At 42.2% G+C, this 21,754-nt stretch overlaps 1 protein-coding gene across 1 annotated transcript; it reads right to left on the bottom strand.

The window, feature by feature from the left end:
- Positions 1 to 13,676: 13,676 nt before the first annotated feature.
- Positions 13,677 to 21,405, bottom strand: LOC106565385 (protein unc-119 homolog B). The gene is made up of 5 exons (XM_014132443.2): positions 20,995 to 21,405; positions 20,610 to 20,723; positions 20,342 to 20,441; positions 16,455 to 16,627; positions 13,677 to 14,611 (listed from the first exon to the last, which is right to left on the bottom strand). Exons 1-5 carry the CDS (start codon positions 21,227 to 21,229, stop codon positions 14,496 to 14,498), a joined length of 738 nt encoding a protein of 245 aa, XP_013987918.1. The 5' UTR covers positions 21,230 to 21,405; the 3' UTR covers positions 13,677 to 14,495.
- Positions 21,406 to 21,754: the final 349 nt, after the last annotated feature.

The raw sequence follows: 21,754 nt of genomic DNA, 5'->3' as shown, positions 1-21,754 counted from the left end.
GACAATGACCCAAAACACACGGCCAAGACAACAAAGGAGTAGCTCAAGAAGAAGCACATTAAGGTCCTGGAGTGGCCTAGCCAGTCTCCAGACCTTAATCCCATAGAAAATCTCTGGAGGGAGCTGAAGGTTCGAGTTGCCAAACGTCAGCCTCGAAACCTTAATGACTTGGAGAAGATCTGCAAAGAGGAGTGGGACAAAATCCCTCCTGAGATGTGTTCAAACCTGGTGGCCAACTATAAGAAACGTCTGACCCTTGTGATTGCCAACAAGGGTTTTGCCACCAAGTACTAAGTCATGTTTTGCAGAGGGGTCAAATCCTTATTTCCCTCATTAAAATGGAAATCATTTTATAACATTTTTGACATGCGTTTTTCAGGATTTTTTTGTTGTTATTCTGTCTCTCACTGTTCATATAAACCTACCATTAAAATTATAGACTGATCATTTCTTTGTAAGTGGGCAAACGTACAAAATCAGCAGGGGATCAAATATTTCCCCCCCCCACTGTATATGAATAAGAATAAGAAATAGAAGTAACAAGTAATTAAAGAGCAGTAGTAAAATAACAATAGCGAGACTATATACAGGGGGGTACCGGTACAGAGTCAATGTGCGGGGGCACCGGTTAGTTGAGGTAATATGTACATGTAGGTAGAGTTATTAAAGTGACTATGTATAGATGATATCAACAGAGAGTAGCAGCAGTGTAAAGGGGGACACTGCAAATAGTCTGGGTAGCCATTTGATTAGGTGTTCAGGAGTGTTATGACTTGGGGGTAGAAGCTGTTTAGAGGCCTTTTAGACCTAGACTTGGCGCGCCGGTACTCTGCGGTAGCAGAGAGAACAGTCTATGACTAGGGTGGCTGTAGTCTTTGACAATTTTTAGGGCCTTCCTCTGACACCGCCTGGTATAGAGGTCCTGGATGGCAGGAAGGTTGGCCCCAGTGATGTACTGGGCCATTCGTACTACCCTCTGTAGTGCCTTGCGGTTGGAGGTCGAGCAGTTGCCATACCAGGCAGTGATGCAACCAGTCAGGATGCTCTCGATGGTGCAGCTGTAGAACCTTTTGAGGATCTGAGGACCCATGCCAAATCTTTCAGTCTCCTGAGGGGGAATAGGTTTTGTCGTGCCCTATTCACGACTGTCATGGTGTGCTTGGACCATGTTAGTTTGTTGTTGGTGGTTTGTTCATGTCTTAAAGTAATGAGATGGATTGTCGTTTCTCTTTGCTTATTTGAGCTGTTCTTGCCATAATATGGACTTGGTCTTTTACCAAATATGACTATCTTCTGTATACCACACCTACCTTGTCATAACACAATTGATTGACTAAAAGGCATTATGAAAAAAAGAAATTCCACAAATTCACTTTTAACAAGGCAGACCTGTAAATTGAAATGCATTCCAGGTAACTACCTCATGAAGTTGGTTGAGATAATACAAAAAGTGTGCAAAACTGTCAAAGGCAAGTGGTGGCTACTTTGAAGAATCTCAAATATAAAATATATTTTTATTTGTTTAACACTTTTTTTGGTTACTACATGATTCCATATGTGTTATTATAAAATGTAGAAAATAAAGAAAAACCCTTGAATGAGTAGGTGTGTCCAAACTTTTAACTGGTGCTGTATACTTTCTTTTCACATCACAGTTCCAGCAACTTATGGATGTCTAACCAGGCCAGCGCAGTACAACTTGGATTGGCTCAACTCAGTACACTCCCCTTAGAACTCTTCCTCCTTGCAGAGACCCATCTAGGTCATGGCACCAATGGTACTGACTGGGTTCGAAACCTTCAACCCGGGACTCTTGCACACCACAAGACTGTGTTACCCTGCTGAGCTAAAGCCTATAGTAGGCATTCACTTTAGGAACCTCTGTGCTTGCGGGGTGCCAGAGGCTGGGATGTAAGCTACACAGTACTCTGCCTCTGCTCATTTTGAACTGTTTGAACTGTACATGCCTGTACTCAGTCGCAGAAGCAGCAGTTTGCTGTGTCTCTCTCTCTCTCTCTCTCTCTCTCTCTCTCTCTCTCTCTCTCTCTCTCACTCTCGCTCTCTCTTGTCAGAATTACAGCGCCTGTAAATATCAGTGTCGACATGAGTCTATTCATTGATATACTGTATGAATTTAAAGTGTTGTTGTGTTGCAATTATACAGCGGTATGCTAGCCTGGTCCCAGATCTGTTTATGCTGTCTTTTTAACTCATATAGCCTGACCATAGGACTTGGCAAGACAGAACAAACAGATCTGGGACCAGGCTAGTGGTGTGTAGTCTGCCACTGCATTGGAGAAAGTAATATGTCTCCAGTGTATCACAGGTTTGGGGGCTGTCATAGAAATGGAATGTAATACCTCTCAAATACCGGAAAAGTTTGTATCCTTAAAGTTTGTGGTCCATTGAACTGTGAGTCACCATTACTCGTGAGTGGTAGTATGGTCTCCAAATGTTTTTGTCCACCAGTTTCTACTCTCACTCACACTCACTCACTCACTCACTCACTCACTCACTCACTCACTCACTCACTCACTCACTCACTCACTCACTCACTCACTCACTCACTCACTCACTCACTCACTCACTCACTCACTCACTCACTCACTCACTCACTCACTCACTCACTCACTCACTCACTCTGCAAATGGCTGGGGGTTTAATTCTCCCAGAATGCATCCCAAAAGGTACCCTATTCCCTATATAGTGTACAATTTTTTACCAGGGCCCGTAGGGCTCTGGTAAAAAGCAGTGCACTGTGCAGGTAATAGCGTGCCATTTGGGATGCTGAACTTGCTTAGTCCTTATATCCTCCAGCCCTAGTCCTGTCCATGCCCCACACTCCATGCCCATGTGACTGCCTTAACCAACTAAGTGGAAGATTACCAGCTTTTCCCCTAAGTAGGCTACCCTCTTGGCTGGGCCAAGATGGTCACCTGAGGGCTTTAAACACATTGGTTGAACTGCTCCTATGGTAGAGTGAGGTGCACAATAAGCATGTACTACCCTACCAGCTATGTTTAATGTATTAACTGAACCTTTAAAAGTTTACTGGTCAGAACTGCAGTTTGTTTACTGCTAGTTACTGAGCAGTAATACTAGGTGCAGTTTACAGATGGCATCTATATCAATTGCAGAACACAAAGGAGGTGGGGTAACTACAAGTATGAAATAAGTTGTGCCACAGTATGTCCAGCTTGTCACTGTGAAATGAATTTGAAAGGTGGACCTTGAGCTGTAGCCTACAATATGTGCATTATGGAGACAAGTCATGGCAAGCTACCTTTTGCCTTTGAAATAGGCAACATCTAATGCATCAAAACACTAAATGGGCGAGAGAGAGGGAGCGAGCGAGAGAGAGAAAAAGGACAGCGAGAAAGAGATGGGGCTCCAACAACTAAACATTCTAGTCCAGACTCTCTCCTTTTCCACACACAAACGTGTGTGTTTACAATACCCTCAATGCGTCGAACTGCACTGAATACACACACACACACAATAATGAGTGGTGGCTGTTTGTGTGCAGCCTCACGAGATGTGCTGTGGGGCGTATGTGTGTCAAATGGTTGCGAGAGGGACTGAGTGGCGGGCCCGGGAGTGGGGGAAGGGGGGCAGACGGGGGGAGTGGTGGACCATGGCGAGACAACAGTATGTAGGACAGAGCCTAGCTAGTGCCCTTCCTATTCTGACTGACTGGAGCCATGGGCCTGCTGAATTTCTGCATGCATGATCAATGGGGCTGAATAAAAAGAGAGAGCAAGATGGAGGGAGAGGGGGAGGGGGAGGAATTTCGTTTTTTGGCCTTGGAGACTTAGAACAGTTGAATCAGCTACTTTAGTGATATGTGTGATTCAGTAATTTGGACATTTCGACGTACTCTGGTTTGTTAACCTCAACAACCCAAAATGGCTTCAGCTTTGATTAAAGAAGCTACGATCTCTCTCTCTCTCTCTCCCTCTCTCTCCCTCTCTCTCCCTCTCTCTCCCTCTCAGGAATAGTTTGTCCAATTTGACTTTTCTTTCTCTTTGTTTCCTTGACCACAACTGACCCAGAGTGGGAAGCCTATTGTTCAACCATGACCTTTGACCCTTTAGGTCCTGGGACCTGCTCAGAGAGAGCCTCAAGGGAGTTTGGGGTTGCTACAGTGGCAACTTTTGGCCATCTGAAAAGATTCACTGGGAGTGGTAGTGGCTAGGCCACAGGTTTTATAAGTTATACGGCTTTGGGTGCATCTTCAATTCAAATGTTACGCAGGCCAGAACAGATTGCAAGATCATTTGATCATATTATAGAGAATTTGGGGGGTATCCCTGACCGGGACTTGAACCTGGGTCCCGGCGACTGTCAAGCCAACACCTTAATCGTTACACCAAGAGGTTTGCATCTCTTGACGAGGTTGCTAGGTGTTGTGTTAACGTCGCGACATTAACCATATTGATGTGGTTGAACTGAGATGTTCCAAACTTCTCAAATCAAATCAAATGTTATTAGTCACGTACACATATTTTGCAGATATTATCACAGGTGTAGCAACATTCTTGTGATCTTCAAATCCACAAAATAAAAAGAAAGGAAAAATATAAATATATACAGTGCATCCGGAAAGTATTCAGACCCCTTCACTTTTTTCCACATTTTGTTACGTTACAGCCTTATTCTAAAATGTATTTTTTTTAAAATCCCTCATCAATCTACACACAATACCCCATAATGACAAAGCAAAAAGTGATTTTTAGATTTTTTTTGCAAATGTATTAAAAAACAAAACAAGGAAATGTTACATTTACTTAAGTATTCAAATCAAATCAAATTGTATTATTATTATTATATTCAGAATGTTTTCTCAGTACTTTGTTGAAGTACCTTAGTCAGCGATTACAGCCTCATGTCTTCTTGGGTATGACGCTACAAACTTGGCACATCTGTATTTGGGAAGTTTCTCCCATTCTTCTCTGCAGATCCTCTCAAGCTCTGTCAGGTTGGATGGGGAGTGTCGCTGCACAGCTATTTTCAGGTCTCTCCAGAGATCGGGTTCAAGTCTGGGCTCTGGTTGGGCCACTTAAGGACATTCAGAGACCTGTCCCGAAGCCACTCTCCTGTGTTGTCTTGCTGTGTTCTTAGAGTTGTTGTCCTGTTGGAAGGTGAACCTTCACCCCAGTCTGATGTTCTGAGCGCTCTGGAACAAGTTTTCATCAATGATCTCTCTATACTTTGCTCCATTCATCTTTTCCCTCAATCCTGACTAGTCTCCCAGTCCCTGCCACAGAAAGGCATCCCCACAGCATGATGCTGCCACCACCATGTTTCACCGTACGGAAGGTATTGGCCAGGTGATGAGCGGTGCCTGATTTCCTTCAGACGTGATGCTTGGCTTTCAGGCCAAAGAGTTCAATCTTGGTTTCATCAGACCAGAGAATCTTGTTTCTCATGGTCTAACAGTCCTTTAGGTACCTTTTGGCAAACTCCTTTCACTGAGTAGTGGCTTCCGTAAAGGCCAGATTGGTGGAGTGCTGCAGACATGGTTGTCCTTCTGGAAGGTTCTCCCATCTCCAAAGAGGAACCCTGGAGCTCTGTCAGAGTGACCATCGGGTTCTTGGTCACCTCCCTGACCAAGGTCCTTCTCCCCCGATTGTTCAGTTAGATCTAAACACAATCATACCACAAAGCGACTTTTGTGCGTCTAGACCCGTCTTTTCAGTTCAATCTTGATATTCTGACAGCAGAAGTTGCATGTAAGTGTCAAGTTTAGACACGACCTCAGTCTCTCGGTCCCAGCTTCGATGCACCTGTTCTGTCTCTGCCTACTAGATGGTAGCGGGGTGAAGAGGCCCTGGCTCGTCGGCTGGCTGAGTTCCTTGATGATCTTCTTGGACTTCCTGTGACACCGGGTGCTGTAGATGTCCTTGAGGGCAAGCAGTGTGCCCCTGGTGATGCGTTGGGCTTACCGCACCACCCTCTGGAGAGCCCTGCGGTTGCGGACGGTGCAATTGCCATAAAAGGTGGTGATACAGCCCGACAGGATGCTCTCAATGGTGCATCTATAGAAGTTTGTGAGGGTCTTAGGGGCCAAGACAAATTTCTTCAGCTTCCTGAGGTTGAAGAGGCATCTCTCCAGGTGTTACAAAGATCTGGGCCCGGTTTCCCGATAGCGATGGAACTTAGGCTTATGATGCATCTTTCCTACAAAGGCCGGAGATGTAATGTTTCCCAAAACACCGCGCAGTGTGAACAGTCACTAAGTGCGTCGTTGGAGCATGTGTTATACATGATAGAATCGAAAGAAAGGGAGTGCTGCTCTCGGATCTTTCCTTAACATTAGAATTATTTCACAATACTGACGACAGATCAGCTTCTCGAGAGATATTACCACATACGGCTGCAAATATTGAGGTGGCTTATTACAGTATAATGTTTACCCAATGAAATGCACTAACTCATGAAAATATATATTTCACATCATGAAATATATTGAGACAAATTACAGACAATAACCTACAAGTAGCAACATAGAACTCAATTGATTGAACATGAAATGTGATTGAAATAGGCCTATAGCCCACGGTTTATATTTTAATGCAGTCATCTCGGTTTTCATTTCATGTTTGTATCTATTGCAAAGACATTGGCAACTTTGTATTTGTAGTCAACTGTCTTCTGAAGTTATCGGCAGTCACAGAGACGGATAAACCATGTAATTCTATGTTTAGCGGGGATTTTCTGTGTATAAAGTGACGCGGGAGGGCAAAAAAGCATTGAACGACGCACTTAGCTGTTCTACGAGTGGTCTGAGGCAAGCATTATTTTACGAGTGATTTCAAGTGCAGCTTGGGAAACAGCTCAGAGATTTATCGATGTTCTTACGAAGGTTCTAACAATGAACTTAGCCTTGAAGATGCTTTTGGGAAACCGGCCCTGATATTCTGTGCAAGCCTTTCTCAGGATTTTGTACCTTTTGCCGTTTAAATAAACAGAAGCAGGGAAATGCACATTTTTTTCTGAGTGAGCGATTTCCCTCCCAAATCACTTGGCTAATTCCACTGTGTTGTACGTTCACCGCACGTCAGGAAGTCTCTGCCTGCTTTGGGTACCTGGGAGGAAGCCAATAGACCAGGGTTACCCAAACTAGGTCCTCGGGTCCCCAAGGGCTGCACGTTTTAGTTTTAGCCCTAGCACTAGCACTACACAGCTGATTCAAATAATAACATAATCATCAAGCTTTGATCACATGAATCAGCTGTGTAGTGTTAGAGCAAAAACCAACATGTGCACCCCAAGGACTGAGGACTGAGTCCCAAGGACTGAGTTTGGGAAATGCTGCAATAGACCAAGAAGACAACAAGAGGAAACAAGCCATTCCCTTTGCTCAGGGTATTTTCACCTGGCAGGTGGCAAGAGGAGGAACTGAAGAGTAGGCTTTAGGAGAAGGAGTGAAGTAAACAAGCACACCTGTGCTGCTAGCGCAAAGAGCTCCACCTCTGTTCTCCTGCTATCACAATCCCTCCATCCACAGGGGAAGGTGTGGCAAGGGAACGAGACAAAGGGAGGAGAGAAAGACAGAGGAAGGGTGAGATTAAGAGGAAGGCTTCAGACAGCTTCAACGGTTGGTAAAGGTTTAATCTCACCAGTACAATATTTATAAACTGGATTGATATGGGGAGGGAAAGAAAGGGGTTGTTCGCACATTATTTTACAACTAGGTGGTTATTTTAGTTGCCCATTCTTTCAAAATAAGAGACTGGGAGTAACACACACAAACACACACTCCCACACAACCACACACACAACAGAGGCTTCCAGTTACAATGCAGCACAGCCCTAACATTTACCTTGAATATATACCACAAAGACAATGGTTATGGGAAACAAGGCACCATTAGGGAAACGTTGTATCCATCATTGTCTTACTTATTGCATTATAGTCACTCCCAACCAACCAACCAACCAACCAATAATGTAATTTCTATACATTGACCAACCTCATTTGCACTATTAGCTGTCCTAGGAGCATGTTGCACTTGAGCAATAGGCTTGCTATCAGCTACATTATCTTTGGAAAAGAAGACAATGTCAATAGAATGTGTTTGCTTGTTGAAAAAGGATTTGACATATCCTTAGTTGTGTGGTTCATGATAACTTTCAGGCCTGGGCACGTATCTACCACTAAGGCACCGGCATCTTCAGGTTAAGCAAACATTATACATCAGACCATTTACCTTTGGTTAACCATTGTACTAGAGCAGGAAATTCCCGTTTTCTTGACATAGTAATAACCATGTGCAATGTTGCTTAGATGTTAGCCCATCATTATGTACTTGACATTACAACAATGTCTTTGGTCATTGGTCACATGGTCAATGCAGTCTCGAAATGAGAATATTGGGAAGTATTGGTCTTGACCAATGAACAAGTGACAGATCAACCACCAAACAATGTTAATAATCGGTCAGATCAGAAACTCCACCCATAGGGACCTTCAGAGGAAAGACTTTGCCCAGTGGCAAAATCCACACTGCTCATCTACAAAGCACCTTTGCCAAAGACACACACACACACACACACACACACACACACACACACACACACACACACACACACACACACACACACACACACACACACACACACACACACACACACACACACACACACACACACACACACACACACGTGAAGTCGGAATAGGGCCCTGTATCTCTTTTAATCCTTTTTCCACTCCCCCCCCCACTTCCATCCACAGGGCCCATCAACGCCATTCCTCCCTTCTATTTATAGGATACGACTGTCCCCTCGTCCGCTTCACTGCAAAAGCAAAGACATGGGGGTGTATCTCAATAATCAACAGTGGCTACCTCTCCTTGTCTCCTCTCCTTTATCTGCACTGATCCCAACCAGAAGGAATAGGGTTGAAAGCAATGGCGGATGCCTATCAGGAACCATAATAAACAAACCCTGCATAGAAGCCCATGGTTATTGATTTATGGAGAAAGGGCAGATTGAGCTATCTGATTCAGAAGCCTACAGTTTGACTGTGTCCTGCTTTGTTGTTTGATTGATTGTGTGTGTGTGTGTGTGTGTGTGTGTGTGTGTGTGTGTGTGTATACAGTATGAGAGCGAGAGAGAGAGAGAGATGGCATTTAGAAGAGAGCAAGAGAGGTAACAAATGCTGTAAATGTTGTGTATTCCAACATGTAGCATGAGCTTGTATATTTACATCTAACCCCTCTTACCTTTCACCATGGTAATGTGGCCCTCAGGCAAAGCCTTTTGTGTGACCTCACCAGTCAGGAAATATCAGATGGCAAAATCAAACAGGAACAGAAATTGTCTGGTAATATCACTGACGATTGCAGAAACTCTTCTGCAGTTTAGGTTTTGGTCACTCATTTGGCAAAATGCAGTAATCATATCTATGACCACATTTCAATATTAACAGGGGCAGTTCAGCTGGAGGGGCCATCTTGTGGACCGAACCGGAAGTGCAACATGAAGTTTAATAACTTATCAAACAGACAGAACGAATGTGTGACAATTCACACACACATACTAAAATGAAAATAAAACCATTCAACAGAAAGTGACATGGGAGAGAGTGAAAGAGAGATGCAGAAGAGAGAGAGCTGACAGAGGGAGGTAAAGAGACTAGGGAGAGCTCCATTGTGGGGATTTTGTGAGGCTCAGATTGTCTTCTCTGGGAAAGTGGAAACTCAACACTCCTCTCCAGAGGTCTGGTTACCAGGTGAGAGAGGAAGAAAGAAAGGAAAAACAGAGCGAGAGAGAGAGGAGGAGGGAGGGAGGAGCAAAGAGGTGTGGAGAGAGGGCTGGGAGATGAGGGAAGAGAACGAATGAGATTTGGACATGAGTTAGTGAAGTGGAAAGAGATACAAAGAAAGAGAGAGGGGAACGGAGAAAGGGGAAGATGTAGAGCCGTACATACAGATAAGAAAATAAAGAGTGAGAAAAAGGGAGGTTTTGTTTAAAGTCCCAGAGGACTAACATAGCTGGGGGTAACTGTTCCACAAAATCACAGAATAGGATACTCTGTTTTGTATTCCAAAATGTGTCACTTTACGAAATCCTCCTGTAACACAATCTGTATTTGCCATCTTATAATAATAATAAGCTACATCTAAATAAAATGTGTACAACCATACAGTTTGAGTTATGATAGAATCTCGCCGGAGGGGATGGCTGCTGTTTTACAGGGCTGCTGATCACCAGCTGTTCCGGACAACTGTGTGATTACGTCTCCGTAGCCGATGTAAGACTTTTAAACAGGTTAACATTCGCAAGGCCGCAGGGCCAGATGGATTACCAGGACGCGTACTCAGAGCATGCGCTGAACCAGCTTCACTGACATTTTCAAGCTCTCCCTGACCCAGTCTGTAATACCTACATGTTTCAAGCAGACCACCATAGTCCCTGTGTCCAACAATGCCAAGGTAACCTGCCTATATGACTACTGCCCAGTAGCAGTCCCATATGTAGGCCATGAAATGCTTTGGACCTAAGGACCTATCATGGTCGAAACACACCAACTGAGTCGTGAAGCGCGCACGACAACGCCTATTCCTCAGGAGGCTGAAAAGATTTGTCATGGAACCTCAAATCCTCAAAAAATTATACAGCTGCACCATCGAGAGCATCCTGATTGGTTGCATCACCGCTTGGTATGGCAATTGCTCGGCATCCGACCGCAAGGTGCTACAGAGCGTAGTGCGTTCAGCCCAGTACATCACTGAAGCCAAGCTTCCTGCCATCCAGGACCTCTATACCAGGCAGTGTCAGAGGAAGGCCCTAAACATTGTCAGACTCAAGCCACCCAAGTCTAGACTGTTATCTGTGCTATTGCAAGCCGTACCGGAGCGCCAAGTCTGGGACAAAAAGGCGCCTTAACAGCTTCTACCCCCGAGCCATAAGACAGCTGAACAGTTAATCAAATGGCTACCCAGACTATTTGCATTGACCCCCTCATTTTTTGCACTAACTCTCTTGCACAGGCTTGATGTACATGCACTGGACTCTAACCACACACTCACACATACTAGACTGACACTCCAACACACACATTCCTTCACAGACGCTGCTGCTACTGTTTATTTTTTACGCATAGTCACTACCTACATGTGCATATTACCTCAACTAAACCGTACCCCTGAATATTGACCGGTACACCTTGTATATAGCCTTTTTATTGTTATTTTATTGTGTTACTATTTTTTCTCTAGTTTATTTAGCAAATGTTTCTTAATGACTTTTTAAAAACTCTGCATTGTTGGTTATGTGCTCGTAAGTAAGCTTTTCATGGTAAGGAATACCTGTTGTATTCAGTGCATGTGGAAAATACAATTTGATTTGATGGTTATCAATGGTTATGTTTCATTCATTTAAATGACATTTCAACAGATTGTGCCTTTAGTAATTGTTCTTGTAGTACAGTATGTTTCCATTCGCCAAAACAGACGTCTCCCTTGTTTCTTTCTTGTCCCATGACTCCCCCTCGTGGCCAACACCAGCCGTTACACTACTCTCTCCCTAGAAAAGGGTGCTTACACAATCTGGTAACACACATCTTACAGGTTGAAGGAATGAATGGCATTGCTGAAGCACTGCTGCACCTCATCAAATACATTTGAAAATGCACATACAGTATATTTGTTTATTTATTTTTGACAACATTTTTATTTCATACAACTACACACTTTATCCTGGACACCAGTAGTTAACAAAATACACAATAATACACCATTTGATTTCTATCTAACAAAGATCAATCACCAATTCCTTTAAATTTCCACATATTTCACACATTTTTATGCCACATGTGCTTTTGGTGTTTCTAGAGGAAACAATCCAAAACACTACAACATTTTACTTTAAAACATGATAAAAGTATTAACCTGACATATTAATACAATCAAGAGTTGAGTAATACACTGTATCCTACATGACTGCATATCTAATTATTGACTGTGAAAAAGATTTTTGATCAGAGCTGTCTTCTCAGTTTATATAAATAAAATAAAGGCTATGGATTTTTTAAGTCCCTTTCAAAACAACCAAAGACACAAAAAATAAAGGACATATTTGTGTACATAAAAATGTAAGTTCTAGTTATTTTACAACCTGTGACTTTCACTGCTTTAGATTTTTTTTCTTGATTTGAATGTAAACGTACGAGTACACATTCTGATCACCTTGTTGTGAAGCAGGGGTTGGAACCAAAATAATTTTCCAATGGTTTCGTTCTGAACAGAATCCACATTTTTTGGGGGTCCGTTCCACTATTCCGACCAGCAAAATAAAGTTTGAACCGGTTCGAACCCCAAAAAAGCACCGGGTTATATAGTTCCTTTCTGATCTTTTATTTCGACATCAAATTACTTCACCAATCAGTGTGGATAGAGCAGCTTGCAATGGGGCGGATAAGCTATTTCATCTTTATAGGAAAGTCGTTAAAAGCAAATTGTCTTTTGTCGTAACAGCATGGTTTAATCATAATGAAAGACAAACACACACACTGTGCTGCCAGTCACTATGGACAAGTGTAGGAGGCCTGGCTTGAAGGGCATCTTGTCATGACATGCATTATCTGAATTAGGCCCACAGAATTATACCTACGCAGGAGGTATAATTATACCTACGGAGGGGAACTTTGAATGACTTTGAACTTCAGAGAGTTGGCTTAATGTTGGACCAGAAATAACATTAGCTAACAAGCTTGTGTGTGCAGAGCAGCACTAGAATTAAAAACACGTCTTATCTTTTGTAATTAATAAATCCAATGTGAAACGGTATAACTATAGTATCCTTAACCAGCATTGAAAAGGTTAATCCATTCTTCTCTAATAAAAAAATCTCTCTCCCTAATTTCTGAATCACGCTTATAACGTCGTAAGTAGGCTACAGTAACATATGCTTCGGTTGGGAAGGGGCAGGTAGCCTAAACATGCACACAAACTGGCAAAGATTTCCAGCTGGCAGGCAGACTCTGGAATACGTTTCTGAGTAACAGAGTGAGGGCTTTGCATAGGCGCTTTGTTGCAATTTTTGTAGGAATGGAAAAAAATGCCCGGAACAAAGAAGAATGTTATTAACCAGTTCCCATGCGTTTCAATTAATGGTTCTATTCCGGAACACTATAGATCACTTTCGTTCCTGGTTCTGATTCTGTTCCTCGAATAATTACAGTTGAAGACGGAAGTTTACAATAACGTTAGCCAAATACATTTGAACTCAGTTTTTCACAATTCCTGACATTTAATCCTAGTACAAATTCCCTGTCTTAGGTCAGTTAGGATACCACTTTATTTTAAGAATGTGAAATGTCAAAATAATAGTATAGAGAATGATTTATTTCAGCTTTTATTTATTTTATCACATTCCCAGGGGGTCAGAAGTTTACATACACTCAATTAGTATTTGGTAGTATTGCCTTTCAATTGTTGAACTTGGGTCAAACGTTTTGGGTAGCTTTCCACAAGCTTCCCACAATAAGTTGGGTGAATTTTGGCTCATTCCTCCTGACAGAGCTGGTGTAACTGAGTCAGGTTTGTAGGCCTCCTTGCTTACACACGCTTTTCAGTTCTGCCCACACATTTTCGATGGGATTGAGGTCAGGGCTTTGTGATGGCCACTCCAATACCTTGACTTTGTTGTCCTTAAGCCATTTTGCCACAACTTTGGAAATACGCTTGGGGTCATTGTCCATTTGGAAGACCCATTTGCGACCAAGCTTTAACTTCCTGACTGATGTCTTGAGATTTTGCTTCAATATATCCACATAATTTTCTTTCCTCATGATGCCATCTATTTTGTGACGTGCATCAGTCCCTCCTGCAGCAAAGCAACCCCACAACATGTGTATTTGACAGTGAGTGTGTGAGTGTGTGGATGTCTTCCCCATTCTCATCTTAATTATATTTCCAGAGTGGAGTGTGGGCCTGAGCACAGCAGGTTACGATAGAGAGAAATAGAAATAGGGAGAGAAAGAGAGAAAGATTGTTTGTCTGCCTGCCTGTGTGTGTGGTCATTGTTGGGTCCTTTACGGGTATGACTCACTCCTAAAAAGCTGAATTTGGTGGGAAACTAGTGCTTCTCATGGTTCAACAAAAGTGGGGAATATGCTTTCCCCTAAAAGCCAAGGAGGGCACAGTACATCAACTGTTCAACTACACACTAAAATCAACCATTTGGTTCGTTGAGACACATCATTGGGGTTCAACCTGCTTCCTTTTGGTGGTACAGAGAAAGCACTATTGGCAGAGTTTTGCCATACTACTGCCAGTAGTCTATGTGGCTCTATGCGGCTCTGTCCTGCTGTTTTTAAACTTTTCCATACTATACAGCTATACCATGACAATAACGGCTTTTTAACTTACAGTAATCAACACTCGGGGGAGAGTCTGTTTGTGTGAGTATAGGCTTGGGCACAGCATGCATGCACGCACACACACACACACACACACACACACACACACACACACACACAAACACACTCAATGCCTGCCCCCGTTATAAGCGTAGTCTGCCTTGTTGTGCATGACCAGTCTGTTGTCGACAAAGTAGAAGCTGTCCGATCTCGTCTCGTAGGGATGTTCCACCATCTGACGAACTGGAAGGGAACATTTATTATTCTGTATTTCACATGTTATTCCAATGTCTGGATAATGTATTCAAAAGGTGATGTGCATTTCCTTCAGTAAATGATTGCATTTCCACATACAGTTGAAGTCGGAAGTTTAAATACACGTTAGCCAAATACATTTAAACTCAGTTATTCACAATTCCTGACATTTAATCCTAGTAAAAATTCCCTGTCTTAGGTCAGTTAGGATCACCACTTTATTTTAAGAATGTGAAATGTCAGAATAATAGTAGAGAGAATTATTTATTTCAGCTGTTATTTCTTTTATCACATTTCAAGTGGGTCAGAAGTTTACATACACTCAATTAGTATTTGTTAGCATTGCCTTTCAATTGTTGAACTTGGGTCAAATGTTTCGGGTAGCCTACCACAAGCTTCCCACAATAAGTTGGGTAAATTTTGGCCCATTCCTCCTGACAGAGCTGGTGTAACTGAGTCAGGTTTGTAGGCCTCCTTGTCGCACACGCTTTTTCCAGTTCTGCCCACACATTTTCTATAGGATTGAGGTCAGAGCTTTGTGATGGCCACTCCAGTATCTTGACTTTGTTGTCCTTAAGCCATTTTAACACAACTTTGGAAGTATGCTTGAGGTCATTGTCCATTTGGAAGACCCATTTGCGACCAAGCTTTAATTTCCTGACTTGAGATGTTGCTTCAATATATCCACATAATTTTCCTCCCTCATGATGCCATTTATTTTGTGAAGTGCACCAGTCCCCCTACAGCAAAGCACCCCCACAACATGATGCTGCCACCCCCGTGCTTCAAGGTTGGGATGGTGTTCTTTGGCTTGCAAGCCTCCCCCTTTTCCTCCAAACATAACGATGGTCATTATGGCCAGTTATATTTTTGTCTCATCAGACCAGAGGACATTTCTCCTAAAAATTACGATCTTTGTCCCCATGTGCAGTTACAAACCGTTTTATGGCTTTTTTATGACGGTTTTGGAGCAGTGGCTTCTTCCTTGCTGAGCGGCCTTTCAGGTTATGTCGATATAGGACTCGTTTGACTGTGGATATAGATACTTTTGTACCTGTTTCCTCCAGCATCTTCACAAGGTCTTTTGCTGTTGTTCTGGGATTTATTTGCACTTTTCGCACCAAAGTACGTTCATCTCTAGGAGACAGAATGCATCTCCTTCCTGAATGGTATGACGGCTGTGTAGTCCCATGGTGTTTATACTTGCGTACTATTGTTTGTACAGATGAGCGTGGTACCTTCAGGCATTTGGTAATTGCTCCCAAAGATGAACCAGACTTGTGGAGGTCTACAATTATTTTTCTGAGGTCTTGGCTGATTTCTTTTGATTTTCCCATGATGCCAAGCAAAGAGGCACTGTGTTTGAAGGTCGGCCTTGAAATACATCCACAGGTACACCTCCAATTGACTCAAATTATGTCAATTAGCCTATCAGAAGCTTCTAAAGTCATGACATAATTTTCTGGAATTTTCCAAGCTGTTTAAAGGCACAGTCAACTTAATGTATGTAAACTTCTGACCCACTGGAATTGTGATATGGTGAATTATAAGTGAAATAATCTGTCTGTAAACAATTGTTGGAAAAATTACTTGTGTCATGCACAAACTAGATGTCCTAACCGACTCTTGTTAACAAGAAATATGTGGAGTGGTTGTAAAACCAAGTTTTAATGACTCCAACCTAAGTGTATGTAAACTTCCGACTTCAACTGTCAATGTAATGTACACATTCTACTTATTTACTTCTACATTATTTCATTATGTAGCACTTTTCAAAAAAACATCAGTAACAAAGTGCTTAATTGACTAATGGTTGGGATGTAAAACTCACCCAAGCTCTCGGACAACTGAGGGAACTCGTAGATGTGTTCGCAGGTATTGCGGCTGTTTGGGATACAGAAGCCGAAGTCAAAGTCAAAGCTCTTCAGGAGGTGATCCCTGAAGTAGTGCCTCTCAATCATCCTGAAGCTGTTCAGAGGCCGGGTGCCAACTGTAAACTCCACTCTGACACACAGACAGAGAGAGAGAGAGACAGACAGACCGACAGAAAGGGGGTAAACATGCAGTAGGTACTGTACGTGAGTAAACGTGTGGATAGAAAAACTATGCTGTCTGTGCTGTGTGTGTGTGTGTGTCTTACAAGAAACATGGTATAGAGGAGATGGACCCACTGGTTGCCCTCTAGGTTACAGAGAGCTGGTAGTCCCATCCAGCAAACTACCAGGTGTGAAACAGGGAAGGGACTCAGGGGTTATGCTAATTTGGTTTAGAGCAGACCTAACTCACTCTATGAAATTAATCAACTGAGGAACATTTTATATTTGGCTAGAAATTCGAAAGTAAGTTATCTCAACAGAGAAAAATGTTCTCCTGTGTGCTACCTATATCGCCCCACTAGAATAACCATACTTTAATGAAGACAGCTTCTCCATCCTGGAGGGGGTAAATCAATAATTTCCAGGCCCAGGGACATATACTAGTCTGTGGCGACCTAAATGCCAGAACTGGACAAGAACCTGACACCCTCAGCACACAGAAAGACAAACACATACCTGGAGGTGACAGCAAATTCAAACAGAAAACTGAAGAAAATTAACAAAAATTACAAATGGTTTGATGAAGAATGCAAAAACCTAAGAATGAAATAGAGAAACCTATCCAACCAAAAACATAGGGTGGGTTGCACCAACATGGATTAACTCTTAAACTGGGTTAAATCAAGGTTTATCTATTAATCATGTGGTACCAAATTCTAAACCTAGTTTTAAATTAAATCCTTCCTCTAATCTTAAATTTAGTTTTCACTTTAAACCTAGATTAATTTTAAGCATGATTAAAATGTAATGACAATATATATACATGACAATATATATAAACTTAGATTGGAGATTAATTCTAAACTGCCACTTGAGGTTGTTTAACTGATAAAATGGCAGACCAAAACAAGTTCCTCCGAGAATAATTAGAGACAGGTTGAATCCTGTTGAGTTTTATGATAATTAACTAATTATTAGCAGGCTATTTACATGCCCATTTTGTACAACAATTGAATGGGGGCTTATGATATGTCCAGCCTTGGTACGAATGATGATGTTATGCAACATGCTGTAACGGGCCTGATAACGGTAACATTGTAGTGAAGTAGCATTAACATTAGTTTTAACGTGCATTATAGGCATTGATATTTCAAGTTGTCCGTCGTTATCATAGGGGTTATGGAGAGAGGCAAACTGCTGGGGAATCATCTCGCATATCTTCTGGGTGATAGGATCAATTCCCTTGGACGGAGGCCCCCCTCCGGCTCCGGTCTGAAATAGCCCCCGACTCTCCTCTGCCGCATCCTTTTTGGCTTTCGCTTTTACCTTTTTTTCCAGCACGCTTTCATCCGACTTGGGTCCCTCTTCTCTTTAATCCGTGTCGATCCATTACATTTGTCACATAAAATGGCCCAGGTGTCTTCCTTGTTTTTGACAGTCGTGTTGTCTGACTTTTTATCCTCCAGTACGTTACTAAATTCCTCCATCAGCTCCGGCAATATATATATATATATATTTTTAATTTTAAGTTCTTTGACGTGCCATGATCAGGTGGCTAGCGGACAAATAATTAATGGCTAAATAACGTTAAGTAATGACAATAATGAATAATATTGTATGCTAGCTAGCTTGTTTTATAAACTTGCTAGCTACAGTAGCTAACAAACTAGTTTTCTTTTCTAGTACTGGCAAATAACGGATTTTATTTCAAATCAGCCAACCCATGAGAACCTTTCACGATGGAGTTGCAGTAGTTCTAACGTTGTTATTATTTTATCAAGGAACAGCAACTTTGTGGCCTCATTTGTCAAGTAGGCTAGCTACTTCGTTTCAACTCACGAAATACCCCATATATTGGTGTAACATGTCACTAATCATAGTTTAATTCCGGTAATCATAGATTTACTGATCCAGATTTAAAATGAAGTGGTGCAACACATCTCTGATTAATTATAAACCTAGATTTACAATACATAGATTTGCTCTAATCCTAGGTTAATTTAAACCATGTTGGTGCAACCCACCCATAGAGACCCAGAAAACCTGAGCCTACGCCTTCACTATGGTGAATCACTAAAACAATACAGAAATACACCACGGAAAAAGAAGGAACAGCAGTAATTGAAGAATCCATAGACTCTAACCACTTCTGGGAAAATTGGAAAACACTAAACAAACAACATGAAGAGTAATCTATCCCAAATTGAGATGTATGGGTAAACCACTTCTCTATAACAAAGAACAAACAGCAAAAACATATACATGATCAAATACAAATCTTAGAATCAACTATTAAAAGACTACCAGAACCCACTGGATTCTCTAATTACATTAAATTAACTACAGGACAAAATACAAACCCTCCAACCCAAAAAGGCCTGTGGTGTTGATAGTATCCTCAATGAAATTATAAAATATACAGACCACAAATTTCAATTGGCTATACTTAAACTCTTTAACATCATCCTTAGCTCTGGCATCTTTCCCAATATTTGGAACCAAGGACTGATCACCCCAATCCACGAAAGTGGAGACAAATTTGACCCCAACAGTGGGATATGCGTCAACAGCCACCTTGGGAAAATCCTCTGCATTTTCATTAACAGCAGACTGGTACATTTCCTCAGTGAAAACAATGTATTGAGCAAATGTCAAATTGGCTTTTTACTAAATTACTGTACGACAGACTACATATTCACCCTGCACACCCTAATTGACAAACAAACAAACCAAAACAAAGACAAAGTCTTCTGATGCTTTGTTGATTTCAAAAAATACATTTTTTTTTTTTTTTTAAGCCCGGACATAACGAGAATGCTATTTGGCCCTAAAGAGAGAGTACACAGTGGCAGAATACCTGACCATTGTGAATGATCCAAACTTAAGGAAAGCTTTGACTCTGTACAGACTCAGTGAGCAAAGCCTTGCTATTGAGAAAGGCCACCGTAGGCAGACCTGGCTCTCAAGAGAAGACAGGCTATGTGCACACTGCCCACAAAATTAGGTGAAAACTGAGCTGCACTTCCTAACCTCCTGCCAAATGTATGACCATATTAGAGACACATATTTCCATCAGATTACACAGACCCACAAAGAATGTGAAAACAAACTCAATTTTGATAAACTCCCATATTTATTTATTTGACCTTTATTTAACTAGGCAAGTAAGTTAAGAACAAATTCTTATTTACAATGACGGCCTACCGGGGAACAGTGAGTTAACTGCCTAGTTCAGGGGCAGAACGACAGATTTTACCTTGTCAGCTTGGGAATTTGACCCAGCAACCTTTCGGTTACTGGCCCAACGCTCTAATCACTAGGCTACCTGCCACCCCATTTGAGTGAAATACAAGTGTGCCATCACAGCAGCAAGATTTGTGACCTGTTGCCACAAGAAAAGGGCAAAAGTGAAGAACAAACAGTATTGTAAATACAACCCATATTTATATTTATTTATCTTCCCTTTTGTACCTTAACTATTTGCACATAATATGACATTTGAAATGTCTTTATTCTTTTGGAACTTTTGTGAGTGTAATGTTTACTGCACTTATTTTTTTTTTTCTTCTCACTTTTGTTTATTATCTACTTCACTTGCTTTGACACAATGTTAACATACGTTTCCCATGCCAATAAAGCCCTTAAATTGAAACTGAATTGAAAGAGAGAGAGAGTAACGCACGTGGCTCCCACTGTCCTCAGTTGTAGGAATGCTGCTGTGAACTGGTAGCGTACGAAACGTCCGGCACTCATGTCTCCCTCTCCATTCTCCTCGTCTTCCTCTGAGGTCAACAGACACAACACACACCAGTTGTTTTTACACCAATGGCACGGTGATGATTTCCAGTACATACAACAAACACAAACACATGATCATATTAGTCAGACATACTACAGTGGTAATACACAGACACACACACACACAAACTGAGAGAGAATATGGACTGTACCCGTATGAGGTGGTTTGGCGATTTCAAACAACACAGTCCCTGTCTCCAGGTCTCTGATTTTAAAGCGAATGAAATCTATGTTGAAGATGTTGTCCTCTGGTTTACACAGGTACCCTGGGATGGACATACAGATTATGGGTGTTCAGTGGCTGTTTTACAAGATCTAGAGTGCAATAAAATGATCTATCTTCTGATCTATCCATCTATCATAGCGACTAGGCAGGTAAATAGACAGACATTCGTGTACCAGTTTTACTCAACGCCACACTCAATGCTCAACGCCACACTCAATTACTCAATGCCACACTCAATTACTCAATGCCACACTCAATTACTCAATGCCACTGTATATAAATGCATCGTTCAGAAAATAGATGTAGCCTACCCCGTGTAGCAACCCGCAATCCTAGGACCTCTTCAGGGGTGATGTGGCCAACTTGTGTCCGCAGATCGTCTTCTGTGACGGGCCTACTATCAACCTGGCTTCGCCGAGACTTGAGTCTCTTCAGAACCCCTCCATTTGTTTTGCGCTCCCGCGCAGGAGCCGCGGAACTGTGCCCGGCGCTCGAGACATTCTCAGCAGCAACAGGCGGGTCGATGCGGGCTTTAGCTCCGCTCATAATTCCCAGCTATGATGGCAACCTTGTCTATCTGTCTCTGTCTCTCTCTACCTTAAAGCAATAAGATGGCGTCGTAGTTGTCGACTGACGAACCTCCGCTTCTCGTTGATGGGTCAAGCACTTGTTTTTTTAGGCACATGCTGTACAGTTGTCATGACAACTGTTCAGAGCGCAAGTGCAGGTGAAAGGGGGACTTTCAAAGGAATAACACTAGGTGGCAGGATGTTTACCACACCTGGCATAGGTTACACATGCGTGCTTAAACGCGCACTCCGATTTTTATGCGCAAAGGTCTTTTGGAGAGATTGCGCCAAAATGTATTTACGCATGTGGTGGGCAAAGGCACTCAACCAAGGCGACTACAGGTGTTGTTTTTAACCACCACTGATTCACAGTCCCTCAATATTTTAAAGTTACAATCAGTATGATGTATTGCTGTACCAGCATTGATTCAGGCAGATCGAGCCTCAAAGCGAATGTATGCTTTATCTGCCTATGTGGTCAGAGGCTCCGTATGGAGGGGTA

Source organism: Salmo salar, chromosome ssa12 (genome assembly GCF_905237065.1).
Source record: "Salmo salar chromosome ssa12, Ssal_v3.1, whole genome shotgun sequence".
Lineage (NCBI taxonomy): Eukaryota > Metazoa > Chordata > Actinopteri > Salmoniformes > Salmonidae > Salmo > Salmo salar.
Note: the sequence above shows the minus strand (reverse complement) of the source record. Positions and strands in the feature narration are given on the sequence as shown.